The 14,794-nt window shown below is 31.6% G+C and overlaps 1 protein-coding gene across 2 annotated transcripts in view; it reads left to right on the forward strand.

Moving 5' to 3' along the window:
- The window catches only part of LOC140443780 (calmodulin), a 52,658-nt gene extending 38,212 nt beyond the window's left edge, over positions 1-14,446 (forward strand). Inside the window, exon 4 of one of the 2 annotated variants that reach the window (XM_072535223.1) lies at positions 13,504-14,446. In XM_072535223.1, the coding sequence (XP_072391324.1) occupies positions 13,504-13,532 (29 nt within the window). In that variant the 3' untranslated portion in view covers positions 13,533-14,446. Of the gene's footprint in view, positions 1-11,928; positions 12,056-13,503 lie in introns of those variants that run through there. The other variant, XM_072535222.1, reaches the window with a different exon arrangement.
- Positions 14,447-14,794: the final 348 nt, after the last annotated feature.

Raw genomic sequence — 14,794 nt, forward strand, 5'->3', positions numbered from 1 at the left:
AGACAAGAATATAATTTAATTTGTTTTAATAGGTGTGTTCTTCCTTGGCTATAACTGCTTGGACGTATTTTGGCATATAACGAATGATATTTTTTACAGTTTTCTTATATTTGCTGGCCTTGAAACATAGCTGAATTAGAGCTTCGAGTCAGTATTTTTGTTGTAGAATAATCATTAACATCTTGAAAGATGTGTTGTGATTCATCATTGAGATTCAGAAGCTCGGACTGTTCGATTAATGATCTTTCTTCATGTTTCTCGTTCAACGGTTGTGTTATATCGCGTGTATACCGCGTTGGCGCTGACTCTGAGGCCTCTCTTGGACTAACAACCGCTTCATTTTGTGATCGCTTCGATGGATAAGACCAAAGAACTTTAAAATTTCAGAATAAACTGTACTGGAAAGATGTTAATTGGGTTTAATTTCTTCTAGAAGCAAGACATTGGAGTTCATTGAATTAAGTCTCCATATCCACATTTCAAAAGCGTCTATGCGTCATCTATCCGGTTTTTTAACCGCCCAAGTCTTGCATGCATAAAGTATGAAACGAGGGTCAAAACCTTGCACATTATGAATTTTGTAAATAATAAGGGAGATTTGGCGTACTCCCTTCTCCAAAATGCGTTTATCAGATAGGCACCCTGATATAGTCGACTAATAAGATGAGGTCACACACATTGCAGTCAGTATGTTCCACAGTTTTTCCCATCTTGTCAAACACCTTAGTATATATAGGGCATTTTTTATGATATTTTGATATTTGATATATATATATATATATGATATATTGATATGGTATTTTTACATTGAGAATTTGTTCTCTGGTACCTCTGTCCTTCACAAGTCCAGTCTACTCAGGTGCTACTTGTCAATATATGAAGTTTTCTAGATGAGGTTACAGGATGTAGAGGAGCACTTTGCTGCTGTGGGTTAGTGCTAGTAGTCTATAGTTACTACAATTATTTGTTAGACCTTTCTTATGTAGAGGTATGGTTTATGGTCTTTCTCAGGCAAGATGCCTGTGTGTCAGAACTGATTGCACAATCGATGTAATATTCTTCACATTTAATCTGGTTGCCAAGTATGTCAGGTTCCCATTCAAATTGTCGATGACTGGGAGACGAGTGCTATGTGTCATTGCTAAAGGAGACTGGATCTTCAAATATCTATAACTGTGTCCAAATCTGTCAATAACAAATAACTGTACATTGCCTTCATCATCTTTAATATATCAAGATTTATGCTCAAATTTACGTGTTAGTAGTGTGACTTTGTCGGAAGAGTTCGTTAGTGATATTCGTATCAGCATATCGTTGAACCAAAATATCTTCTTAGTCCTTAACCTGATGCAGGTATCGTGATATCATGAAGCTATTAGCTAAATTTCCCAATGTTCCTCCACGTTTTTCTATCTTCTGCCATTCTAGCACATTCTGACAATGGAGCGCCAATGGTAGCAACAATATGGTCCGTGTATCGTGTGGGAGATCTACCTCTATTTCTTTTGCCTTCTACTTTTCCCTGGATGGTAAGTTTTTCAAGACCATTTCTTCGAAGCACATGTCCAAAATAGTTTATTATTTGTTCTGATATTTGTGTTCTTAGTCTTTTCTTTATGTTTAGCTGGTCCAGTATGGATTCATTTGTTCTTCGGGCCACCCATGGTATTCTCAGCATTCGTCTCCAGCAGTACATCTCAAATACATCTATGTTCTTTTTGTCTTTCTCAGTAAGGGTCCAGCATTCCGATGCATAAGTAAAAACTGGAAAAACTAGACTTCTTACTAGTCTCATTTTTGTATCAGTAGTTATTTCATGGCTTTTCCAAATTTTTGTTAATTTTGCCATAGCGCTTTTTGCGATTGCTGACCGCCGCTTTATTGGTTACTTGGTACTTTATTCAGTACAGCCTCCTTTGTTGGTTATTAATGAGCCCAGTTACACAAATTTATCTACAACAGCGATATTGTTTATCATGACCAGATGATTTTGATTGTTGTTAGCTCTGTCAATTATCATGATTCTCGTTTTATCTCTGTTTATTTTAAGGCCCATCGTTAAGCTTACGTCTTCTATCCGTTGTAGCAGGTGAATCAATTCAGCTTCAGAACTAGCGAGGATAGTAGTATCATCTGCATATCTCAAGTTGCAAATCTTCTTCCCGCCAATGGTGGGAACCAAAATATAGTTGATATCAAAAAACATTTCTCCAATTTGCAACGTGGTAGCAGTGTATGTTTTTTTTGATGTCTGATTGTTTTCTTCTACATTCTGTACGTCACTTTTGTATAGTAGAGTCATGAACAATAACTCTTTTTCTATTGTTATTCTCTTCCTTCCACATTTCTCTTTCCTGTTGCCCTAATTATTAATTAACAATCTTAGCACGCGTTTGGAGAGTAGTATCCATTCTTCAAAAATAAGCAAATGAAGCCTTAGTTCAGATTACTTCAATGAAAGGATAATACTATAAAATCTGTGGTTTGATATGTCTCATTAATCAATGACTGAGTTAGAACCTGTCACTACTTTAACATACATTTGTTGTCAAATGCCAAACAAAGTAACATTGGAAATATGTGTCCACAATAATTCGCACAATACCCTGAATATGCAATAAATATGTCAGCCATAGTTTTATTATTTACTTTTGTAAATGAACTCGTTATAATAATATGTTTGTTAATAAGTGCTCAGAATTATAAGAAAATATATTCGTGATGTATAGCGGAGTGTTCGATCATTAAAGAAGCAAATATTGATTGGCATATAAGCAATTCCAAGTGCCTTAATTTTTTCCATAACTTTGGTTTCAGATCTTTTGTTTAAACTTTTGTGTTTGTCCATATTTCTATGTTGAAACGTTACGATACGTTGCGATATTTGCTTGAGTGTGTCAAAGACGGTTGTTGGGTATTCTTTTATTATAAAAAAATATTTTCTTACATAACATGTGATGATCTAACGATAATATAGTAAAACTATCTGAGAATAACAAAAATTACAAAAAAAGTTATCAAAATTGAAATCGAAGTGGTCGTCCGAGAATTTAGAGTTTCACGAGTTATTTGCAGCACATAATTATATAGACATAATTAGAATTTGGTTCTTTGCTTTGGAACATCGAGAAAGGTTGACAACTTAAAAAACCGAGCAAATTAGTTAAGACATGAGTTAAAACATGACATCGAAGATGAAATACGAACCAAACAATTTTTATATTTATATAATAAAGAATGCCCAAACACAGAATTTCAAATATTAGAATGGAATCCAAAAGGAAGGAGAAAACGAGAAAGACCACGGAAAAGTTGAGAGAAGGCGTTGACAAAGTGATAAGAGAGAGTGGCTTAGAAGATGACATAAGGAATGGAAATTAGGAATCCCAAGAAGTCGACACACGTTTGCGATATGTATATACAAGATAATGTTACCAGAAACGGGAAAATCGAATGTTCTTTCCATTGACTATAACTACAATATATTCAACTATAGTACCGGTATAAATTGAAACATAGTAAATGCGCAGTTTGTTTAACAAATAACTGTATACTCTTCTTTACCTTTGTCACGGCTTAGGAATCCAAAACACGAGATAGGAAATTAAGTAAGGAAGATAAACTATTCAACTGGAGAGCATATGGAATCCTAAATATAATGGATATGGGACTAGGAGCTACTACAAATCACTGAAATTTCAGTGAGGGAGTAGTGGAATGACACTTATAAAATAGTGGGTGTAAATAATTATGCCCCATGTAAAATTCTTGGTTTACGAGTGATTGGCTTTACCATAAAAACGGCGTTATATAATTGGGACAATTACTGTAACATTTGGAATGTGAGTGATAACTTTTCGTAAGTGATTGTATATGTTGTCTTGTGCATAAAAATATGTCTGAATCTAGAATATCTAAGTAATATCGTAGTCTTCTTTTTCTTTATAAACTCAGGTTAATTTTGGATTGGTCATTCTATCTTACTATATTCTATATTACAAAATTTCAAACTACCCGAAGATATGACCAATTCAAGTAATATTAACATGGGTTTTCTTAAAATCTACTGCGTTTTATAAACTGCTGTTTGAGTTATACTTTCGTATTATTTTGTTTTTATTACGTTTTAATATTTAATCTTTTTATATAAATTCATCACATTTCATAAAAATCTTGATACGCATACTATTCATATTGATCTAGCTATTTTTTACGGCTTTTATATTTTTTTTTCCATTGAAATGAGTTTGCGTAATAAACTTTTTAGGTTTCTTAAAAATCAATTATTCCTATACAGCTGTATCTTACTTATCTTACATGATGGTTAAGTTATACTAAATAAAATAAGTATTCCCTTTCCGGACAAAAGTTCAGTTTCCTAGATTTTAATTAAATAAAAACTTTTTGTTGTGAATTCCTAATAAATCAATATGATTATTTTATAGCGTGGTCAATGTTAAACGATAATTTTTAATCCATATTATTTTGTTTGGATTTTATTCTACTTTGGTGTGAATCCTACATACTGTTTTTAAGTTCTGTAGAAGGGCGTAATAAATCCGCCTCAGAAAGTGCCAAAAAAATTCGTTATATCTAATCCACGAACCTTTTTTTTTATTCTTTTTCAAGAATATTTCCAAGTCGATACATTTTTAATTTACTTTACTTTTTTAATATTCTGGTTGAGGCTTTTTTTAGTTACTGGGCACAAACTTTACTCTGAAACTATTAAAGTATTAATAAGACACGTTTTCCACGGAATCTTTTAAAAATTAACATCCTTCATTCGGATGCTATTAATTATAGCATAAATTTTCTTTTATTTTGGTGTTATCAACATTTTAGTTTCTTCCGGAAGACAAAAGCTACTATCTTTTCTTTTTTTGCATCAGAGGAGTCGCATGTTTAATATTCGTTTACCTGCGTTAGTATCATAGATCAGACGATATGTTTCAATATGGCCACATCTGGGTGGGAAGTATATAAACGTAGTTTTTTGCGTCAATTACTTATCAAGATTACTAGAAATCATAATTGCATTACGCATGGGTTCGCAAAAGTGGGCTTAACTTTTTATTAAAAATATTAAAAAAGTTTAAGAAAAATCAATATAATTCTGGCTTAACTTTTTATTAAAAATATTAATATATATCAATATAATTTTTAAGATTTGTAGCCACATTTATCTTATTTAAAATATAATTTTAAAACTTATTCCCCTCCAAATCGTGTTAAAACCAATACTTGCTGAGATATATAAAAAAAATAAGAAAAAAATACTGAATTTCTTGAATTTTTTAAATATATTTAATAAAGAGTTAGCTAGATAGTTGGAAGTAATTTATGTTAGTAAGAAACTATGTTACTTCCCATCCAACTCAAAACATATACCGCCTGATCTACAATCAGGTTTAAAATGTTACTGTATATCATTCTGTGACATCTGCATCTATTTACTTCTATTATTACGTCAATAGATTTATTCTTCGTAAACAATGTTTGGCAATTTTATGTATTTCTTGTTTCTTTAGTGTTTCTATGAAAAGAGTGTGTATTTATCTTACGAAATACCAATTTTTTCTGTCACAATTGGGGCACATTGGGGTCTGATTTTTAAAGTGTTTTATGTGTAGTCCTCATCCCATAAATGATTGATTTTGATTCTCATGCATACTTTTGTCTTACCACCATATTTATTGTTTAGATTTTAATACTGGCTTCGTCGTCGTGATGGTTTTATTATCAGTGTAGTTCACTAGTGTTAAGTATCCTCATTCTAAATATCCACTTCCTTGAGCAGCCTTTTATTTTTTGCTGTTCGTTATCAGAACAATCTAATTGCTTTGACCAGATTTTATAAAATAAATTTGAGTTAATAAATTAATTCAAGCCATGTTTGGTTTACAATTAAAATAAACACAAAAGTTTTTATGAAAGAAATAGTAGAGAACTACAATTAGCATTACAATATATTTAAATCACATGTTACTGAAATAAAGTAAAACCTAGATAGAATGATGCGCTAGATTCTACTGTGATAAAACCCTGTTATTTTTTTTATATTTCACTTCTTTTTTTACTATACTATGTAATAATGCACTTGATAATAGTCGTTAGCTTACATTAGTATAAATCTAAATTTTATTGCAACCTGTGTGACTGGTAGTGTTCTTTGCAGATTTCCGAGCTCTTTCGCTCATAGTTTTCAATCGGTACCCGTCACATGCTTCGAGCTGGTCAGTTTGTAGTCTTGCTTTGGGAATGTGCTTAGTGGTGGCATGAGTAATTTTGTAAACGGTATTTGTTTTTATGTATCCTAGCGTGTTGAGGTCTAAAATGTTTTCAGGTTCCTACAAACAAGTTAGTCAAAGCGAGATCGCGGATATGTTGTAATATAGTGAATGTAGAGCAAGATGTTTTACCGTTGCACTATGTTCAGTACATTATAATAGGAGATTCTCGCTATTGATAATTATTTGCTAGAGCCTTTAGACCTGAAGCTAAAGGCGTTTAAAATAAATAATCTTTAATTGAACGCCTATAGTTTATATAAATGTATGAAAGTTGGTAGTGCAAAGCTTTTTAAAAAGCCAAGTAGGTAGTGAAGGTACATTTTTTAGATTTGATAGTTCATCACTAGTACAAGTAGATTTTTATTAAAAAAAAATTACATCTTATATCCTAATTTTAAAAATTTCCAGTTAGAAATGGCCCAAGAATAATTTAATTAAAAGTGAGATTTTATAATGTTTTATCCTTGCATTAGAACAAGTGTTACAATTTTTTGACTACATTAAGTAGAACTGTAAGATTGTTGCAGCTTGTAGTTGGTTTAATTGGAATGGTGTTTATTTTATCTGAATAATAATTAAAATTGGATGCTGGCTAAACGATAATTTGGATCCTTATGATGAAGTTAAAATTAGAATCGAATTTCCAGGAGTATGTTCTTCAAAATAAAGGCACTATTCTGTAATACAGACCCGAGTCTGACTATTCCATGCCGTGTCATTAAATGCTACGTACTATCTACACTGTTGTACGGAGTTGAGGTGTAGACGTTAAAGGCAAGGACCATGTCACGTCTGGGTGCTTTTGAGATGTGGTTGTACCGGCGGTTATTGAAAATAACTTCCGATGAGGAGAGGGCACATGAACAAGAAGAAATTAAAAGAAAAATATTGCAACGAAAAATTATTTCTCTTGTGAGAAATTATAAAACATCTTACCTCAGGTGGTCAAAGAAATAAAATGACAGAATTTATCCGCATAATTCACATACAACAACACAGAACAAAATCAAGGAATCAGAAAGCAGCCATCCGAACTAAAAAATACCCAAACACAAACAAAAACATAAGAAATGTTAGTGTTAAAAATAAATGGAATAGATTTGTAAAGTAGATAAAAGGATCGATTTGCCTCTTAGACCTTTACACACTACAAACTAAAATATTTTGTAGAGACTCCTTGGATCGAGGTTTTGATTTAAACCTTTTCGTCGCTGATCAGCTCATACTCAGGTGCTCATTGCACCTTCTGCTACGTGCTACTTTTCGGTAGTTTTTTCATCTCTAGAAATAGGCCTCTAACGGAATCCAGTTCCATAGGTTCCGGATGACTGAGTACTGAGTATAATGAGCCGCCAGTATAATACTACGGAGTCTCACGACTCTCGGAAGGGAAGTATTGGATATGTAGTAAACAGTAAATAATGGGAAAAAGTATGAGATGAGAAAGATTTGAACAAAAAACAATTAAAATTAAAAATAAGTAAAATATTTATTATATAGAACAATTTGGGACTGAAATGTTATCTGCCATGAAATGTTGGTTAAAGGAAAATGGAAGAAACAATCGAGCACAGTAGGGGTAGAAAAAATTGAATATTTATAAGAAAATTGATTTGATTGTTTTCTATACCTCAGACAAGATCATACCTTATCAATTGATTTATCGGTAGAATAGACCTTATTAAAATCCAAATTAGTAAACAATCTGTAACACTGTCTAGATATTATATGGTTGTACACAATTAATAAAATGTACACGAAAATATCGATTTATTTAACAGTTTGTAAAACCAGTCAATATACTATTTTTACTTAAATAAAAAAAATTGATGTGCAATTATTCAATATAACGCCAACATTTCAAGTTCGAAGAATTTTACAAAAGCAGCTTCGTCGCTATTCATGGAATTGAAAGTTTGGGCCACAAAGAAATACAATTAATTTTGTGAAAGGCCACTTTATTTTGTTGGTCATTTCTATCAATCTCGTGCAGGATTTATCCTAAGAGACAGATTTGATATTAATTTTTTTCGTAAAATTGGTGTTTCTGGCAGATGTGTAATGCAGCTATAAAGACAAGGTAAAATCTGGGCTCCGTGAAATAAAATCGATCAATACAAATTTCAGCTATTTTAAATTAAGATTAATTAATTATTTATATTAAGATTAATATTCTTTTACTTCCCATGGAAGTAAAAGAATATTAATCTTAATCTGCCCATGGAGCTCAGGGTCGGGGAGCATCAACAGGTACAGATATGTTCAAATCTATAGGGATCTACTCGTATCTTGTTGATACCGCTACACATCCGGTGATTTAATTACTATATCTGTTCTGGTTCGAATTGATGTGGACACAATTTGAAATAAACAGCATTTATTAGTGGTTATACGACGACGAAGAAAAAGAGAGAAAAGAGTACAACTTTATTTGTTCTCAAGTGAAGTATGTCCTCCCTTCTCAAACTAGTTTTTTTGCAATCTATTTTTCTTTTTTGCTTTTGTCCTTGAAATATTTTCATCGTGATTTCGGATACGTCATATGGAGCCGAATCTTGTTGAAAATCTGCTTCTTCACCGTTGGCATAAAATTCTTAATTTCGTTTAATGTACGTTTTAACAATTCCCTGCATTTTTGCGACTGCCTGATATCTTCTATAGATAAAATGGATCAGGTGCTTGTATAAGAAAATTATCACCGGAACATATTCATTAACGGATGTTTAACTATCTATCTCAGATATTTCTTTGCCCAATCGTATCGTTTCTTCATCGCGACCGCAGTTAATAACTATTTGTGACCTGATTGTGTTCTATAAGACTTTTTACAATGAGATAATGAAAATAAATGTATGTACTCCTGAACTTCTTGGCTTCTTTTCCTGTGGATTAAAAAAACATTCATGCGCTAAAAAATCTTTATCCTTTGCAGTTTCTGTTTCTCTTTCGTCCACATTTCCTCTTTTTGTTCACCTCAATCTTTCCAGTATCTCTTGTTTGCTTCTAATTCTTGTTTACAGACCACACACACCTTGGAAATATACCCTAGAGTCATTTATGTGTTATTTAAATAATCTTAGCGCACGAGAGAACTTTAGTTCAGCTTACTTTAGCAAAATTAATAATTCTAAAACAATTATTATACAACACAATTATTGTTGATCGGTATGTTTCATTACTAGCTGACTACTCGCTACTTGTAATTACTCGCTGACTACTCGCTACTTGCCATTACTCGCTTGTCATTACTTGCTGCCTTGCCATTACTCGCTGACTTGTCATTACTTACCGACTATCAGGACTTCTCATACATGTTATACATATCATCTATTTAGAATGTCTTTTGACGTTGTCTGGTGCCCAATTTTATGTAGCTTGTTTCATTGTCCTTCTTTAAAGTTTAGCTTAATGATTTCTTACTCCTTCCATCTCGTTTTTTCGGTCTTCCTCTCCTCTGTTTTTTTGTAGGTGTTCATACGAGTACTTGTTTCGGGAGTCTATTATTTTCCATTCGCTGTACATGCTCGTACCATATGAGCTGTTTTCGTTGTCATGCGTTCCCTGATTTCTTCATCTCTTTGCTCTCTTCTCGAAATTCTTAGCATTCCATTTCCGCGGCTTTTATTTTTCCTCGGTTTCTCTCTTTAAATCACATCCTTATCGTACCATATTTTTTGCCAGTTTCATAGATATTATACTTTTCTTTGTTATATTCCTGTTCCAGAGAATTCCGTTAAGGCATCCTATAGTTTTTCTGGCTTGTATTATTCTGGTGTTAATTTCTTGGTTATTGGTCCTTCTCGATTGAATATTGTTCCTAGATTTCCTATTTAGCAGCGATCCCTATCTCCTTGTTATTGTCCAGTACAAGATTTGCTGTATCTGTACTAATGCTGAGATATTTGATTTTTTTGGTATTAAGTATTAGTCCCTATTTCTGATATTCTTCAGCCAACTTTTTTATTATGTATTATGATGTATTCACATGTGTTCGCACAATACTGCAAGTAGACCTAAAGAAATATATGCAAGTGAAGATCGACCGAACGAAACGTTTACCGACTGAAGTGGAGATCTTGCAAGTATGTTTTACAAATAATACGAGTTACTACTTCGAACATATTGGAAAATAAAAGAGAAATGAAAGAACATAAAAGGCTGGACTGGCGTATTTAATCACTTGCCAGTTTTAGATGGGCGATTAGAAACTATCGAAAGTGTAATGAAACAATATCTGATCTTAGTTCTAACTGTAGACTGAAGTAGAATCCATGAAAATAATACAACAATCTCAAAGATACTGGTTTCTTTGAAAATATGAATTTACTTTGGATACTTTTCTCAGAGCCTCCTAGCTTTTTAGGCATGTCGAGGAAAGTTGCTTGACTGCCAGTGGCGTACTGTTTTTACGGGAGCAAATATAAAAAGCAGAATGGATATTTTTGGAAGTTTTTCTTATTCAATGAAAAAACATTTATTGATTTTTTTGTTAAATTAACTGAAAGAACAGTACAACAAGATGGCTATTTTGACAAAAATAAAATGAAATAATTAGTGCCGAAACTATTGTTTCCATAACATGGCAATGCATTGTAAAATTTTTATTAGTGAAGAGGGAAAAATTGTCAGAACAAGACGATGCAGAATTAAAGCGTGCATTCTGTTATTTTATTCGATTAAAAGCGTGTATATTTTTTAATACTGTAATGGTTAAAATGAATTAAGATTCTAATCATATAGTTTTCCATTCAAAAATAAAAGCTTCAATCAACGAATCCCTAATTTGTAAGCAACAATCAACGTTAGAAGTCAATGTCTAACCTACAACAAACGTTTCCAATAATTCTAGCCAGCTCAGATGTTCTCAGAGGTAGATGCGACTTTCAATGTACAGTACTAAATGGAAATAAACTGAATTCAAGCAATATGTGTATTACACAAGAGTACACGCTATTAAACAATATGTATATTACTCCAGGTTGGTGGTAGTTATTTGTAAAAATAAATAAATAAAAAAAAACTAATTGATAAAGTAAAGTGAAATAAAATTCTTGTATACCTAGTCGAAAGCCTCTTGGAGTGGTTTGATAGTCTTTGATATGTTTTCATAGAAATATTTTATAGATTTTATTGTCAATATCGACTAGATATATTAGAAAAAACTAGGGCACTGAAAAAAACCAACGAAAATAACTGCAAATATTTACTATTATTGCACAATTACCGTTAGTATTTTTGCGTTCCTACTGTATTAAAATGTTCCAAATATTTCATATACATCATAGAGTTTTTGTTTGTGATGTCTTAACACAGTGAATGAGTTTAACATTTGTTATTGGATGCCTTTATGTTAGGTTTAGTTAAGTTTAGTGATTTACGATAAAAATAAAAGAAATGTCGAAATTTTTCAAGATAATACCCCATGTGTATTGTCTTCCGCTTGAAATGTGCTTTATATTTCTTCTTTCTAGCCAAGTGTCAAGTGTGCTCATCCTTTTATATGTTAGGTGAAGGTAAAAGAAATTTTTCTTATTCAAATACTGACATACTTTATTTTATACTTATCTACTTTAATTTTGTTTTTAATTATTTTATTCTTGTAGGTTAATTTATCTGAAATTATTTTTATTTTTAGAGTTTATTAGGAGTCACCTTTTGGCCAAATAAGTATATTGATTACAAAGAAAAGTAGAAGATTATATAGTTTACAGATATTAATTTAATTTAAATGTATAAAATGTAAATAAAAAGCTACGCTTATTCTTTTTAGTTTTATTTAAAGCCCTTCGTTTGCAATTTCGACAATTTCTTTTATTTCTTTAAACTAACAAAATTAACTTCTGTTTAAATAGAAAAAAAAAATGTTCAAAATTCTTGTTACTTTCACAATTGTTGTTTTTAGAAAAATGTTGTCATTTTAAGCTATGCATAGATACACTTTAATTTTGTACATGTATATTTGATTTGTTGATAAAACAGGTGTACTTTTAAGTATCTAAGTAAAATTGAATAAAGAATTAATGTGGTATAATGGTTAATGTTATCTTTAATAAAGTATCATTAAAGCATTTAAATCATTTTAATAATTATGTTATTACGCGAACCAGTACTACACCAAAGATATTCTAAGAAAGGTAGAATATAATAAAACTATATTAGGGCCCTGGCAGTGCTTAGTAGTAATCTATTCAATTAATAACGATCTGTAGAAACACCTCTCTGTAAGGACTACTTTACATAGAAACAAACTATCAGACCTCTTGTAATGTACTATTTCAAGACGTGGTAATAAATTTTATGGGAGTGACAAACTAATTTTTTTTTACTAGAAAAGTTTCTGAATTATCAGATACTTGGCAGGTACATGACAGACCTGAATATATATGTCTGAAGTTAGTAAAAAGGCCTTGTCAAAAATACTAGTTGTTCAAAATATGCTTGGAGTTGGTTATCTTGTTTAAGTCTCCAGAGAGCATTCGATATTTTTGAAAATAGTTCAAGAAATAAATTTCTGTAATTCGTTTTTATAGAGGGTTGTGTATTAGTTATCAGAGGCATGAATGCCTATCTCTTCTCTAATACTCCGTTCTTTGTTTACACTATGACATCTTTAGGTACATATTGGTCCTTATCAGATAATGCTAAAAATAGAAGACAAACTTGAGGTGCCTAAAGACATAGCCATTCATAAAAATAATTCCATTTTCAAATATTTTTGCAGTTGCTACACAGTTCAGAAGGGACACGGTTTCTCTCATCCAATAGCAAGAATCGTATCTTTCCCTTCGTCAGTATGTTTTTGATTTCTACCACTATCTGATTATATCATTATATAGTCTGAAACCTGTCATAGTTAGAACGAAGAACATGCTTTTAGAGAAAACTGAAAGGGTGCATTACTCTATTACACGCCGCTCTTTGCCCTCTATAATCCATATTTTTTTGTATATAGCAGTGTACAAATTAAGATCGGATTTCCACTGCGACTTCAGAATTTAGAAAAAATGTGTTCATGTATACATGTCAAATTTTATTTCCATGACAATGTAGTAAAGCATGTTAAAATCACACTAATGTACAGGCTTAACGAACAAACTTAATTCTGTTTGTATTTATGTGCAATAACTAGTTGTAAAAAATGTTAACATTTATGTCCATCGCTTATTAAAATACTGATTGGAATATCGATAAACGTATTTTTTTGTTGCAGAGTTCGTCACCATGATGACTTCAAAGTGAGGAAACCAGAGTTGCATTTTCAGCTTTCCATTGTTTCATCCCGGCTCATTGTCTACATTTTTCAACACCTCGAACTTTTTGCTTTGTGGCCGGGTCCACTAAAGTGAATAACTTAACCGTTATTTGATTTACAAGACAAATTTAATTAATAAATATATTTATAAATTAATATAATTGTGTAAATTTTTGTAATATATTTGTTTTTTCTTTCACAGGAGTCGTTGGCGAGATCTAGTCGCTGCGACCCTTGTACTGTATCAAATTCTGTGCTACATGTCTAGTTGAAGTTTAAAAGAGTTAAGTCACAAAGTATGAAAACGTATATATATAATGAAGATAAAAAATCGTTCTATTTGATGTTAGTTTTAGGGGATACAGCATTAGACACTTTCAATTTTTTTCATACTTTGTGATGCAAAATTACATCTGTGCACTTACTATATAGTATGTATCCCCTTTTTTGACATGTTCATTCATTTTTCCCCTTTCTTGTACTGTAGGTTTTACATTTTTAGTCTAGGATTTGAATTTGCTGGAAAGTAAGCACATTTTTATTGTCATCCTGTGATGCGTATGGAAATGTTAGTATTTTTTGGCTCTTACTGTATCACAGGAAATGGTCTTTAGAAATTGATCGAAATTTTTACAAAAAAAATATTCTTCTAATTTCTTGGGACCGCTCCCTTTCGTATTGTAAGATTTCGTTTTTATTCAAGCCTGTTAATTTTTTTATTTATTCTTACTATTTAAGATCCAGTAACGCATCCGTTACAATGTGAAATTATTAGATGTTTAAATTTGAAATAAATGTGACTAAAATATTTCCTGTGACTTACTGGTACCCAATATATTATTACTATAAAGTTTTTATGTTAGAATTTTTTTCTTTATTTAAAATAAAATATTTGAATTAATCTATTTTTCTATCCGTAACGCCTTTTGAACGTTCTCTTTGATTTTTCGTTGCCCTTAGTTGTTTTAAATTATTTTCTTTTGAAGTTTTGTGTTACTTCTGTTTAAATGGACCCAATGAGTGCGTATATTTTATTTTCGGAGGTTATCAGGATACATTTTAATGTAAGTATATAATTTTATTTAACAAATATTAAGAAAATTACAAGGGTTGGCAATTACGTTATAAAGGTACTTTTTACTGGGGCTTCAGTTGCGATCATCGTTGAGCGATCGTCGTTGAGCGATCGTCGCTGAGCACTGATCGCAAGCGGAGTGTTTTTACTGAAGCGATGATTTGTTTAGTGAGT

The sequence above is a fragment of the Diabrotica undecimpunctata genome, chromosome 6 (genome assembly GCF_040954645.1).
Source record: "Diabrotica undecimpunctata isolate CICGRU chromosome 6, icDiaUnde3, whole genome shotgun sequence".
Classification (NCBI taxonomy): domain Eukaryota; kingdom Metazoa; phylum Arthropoda; class Insecta; order Coleoptera; family Chrysomelidae; genus Diabrotica; species Diabrotica undecimpunctata.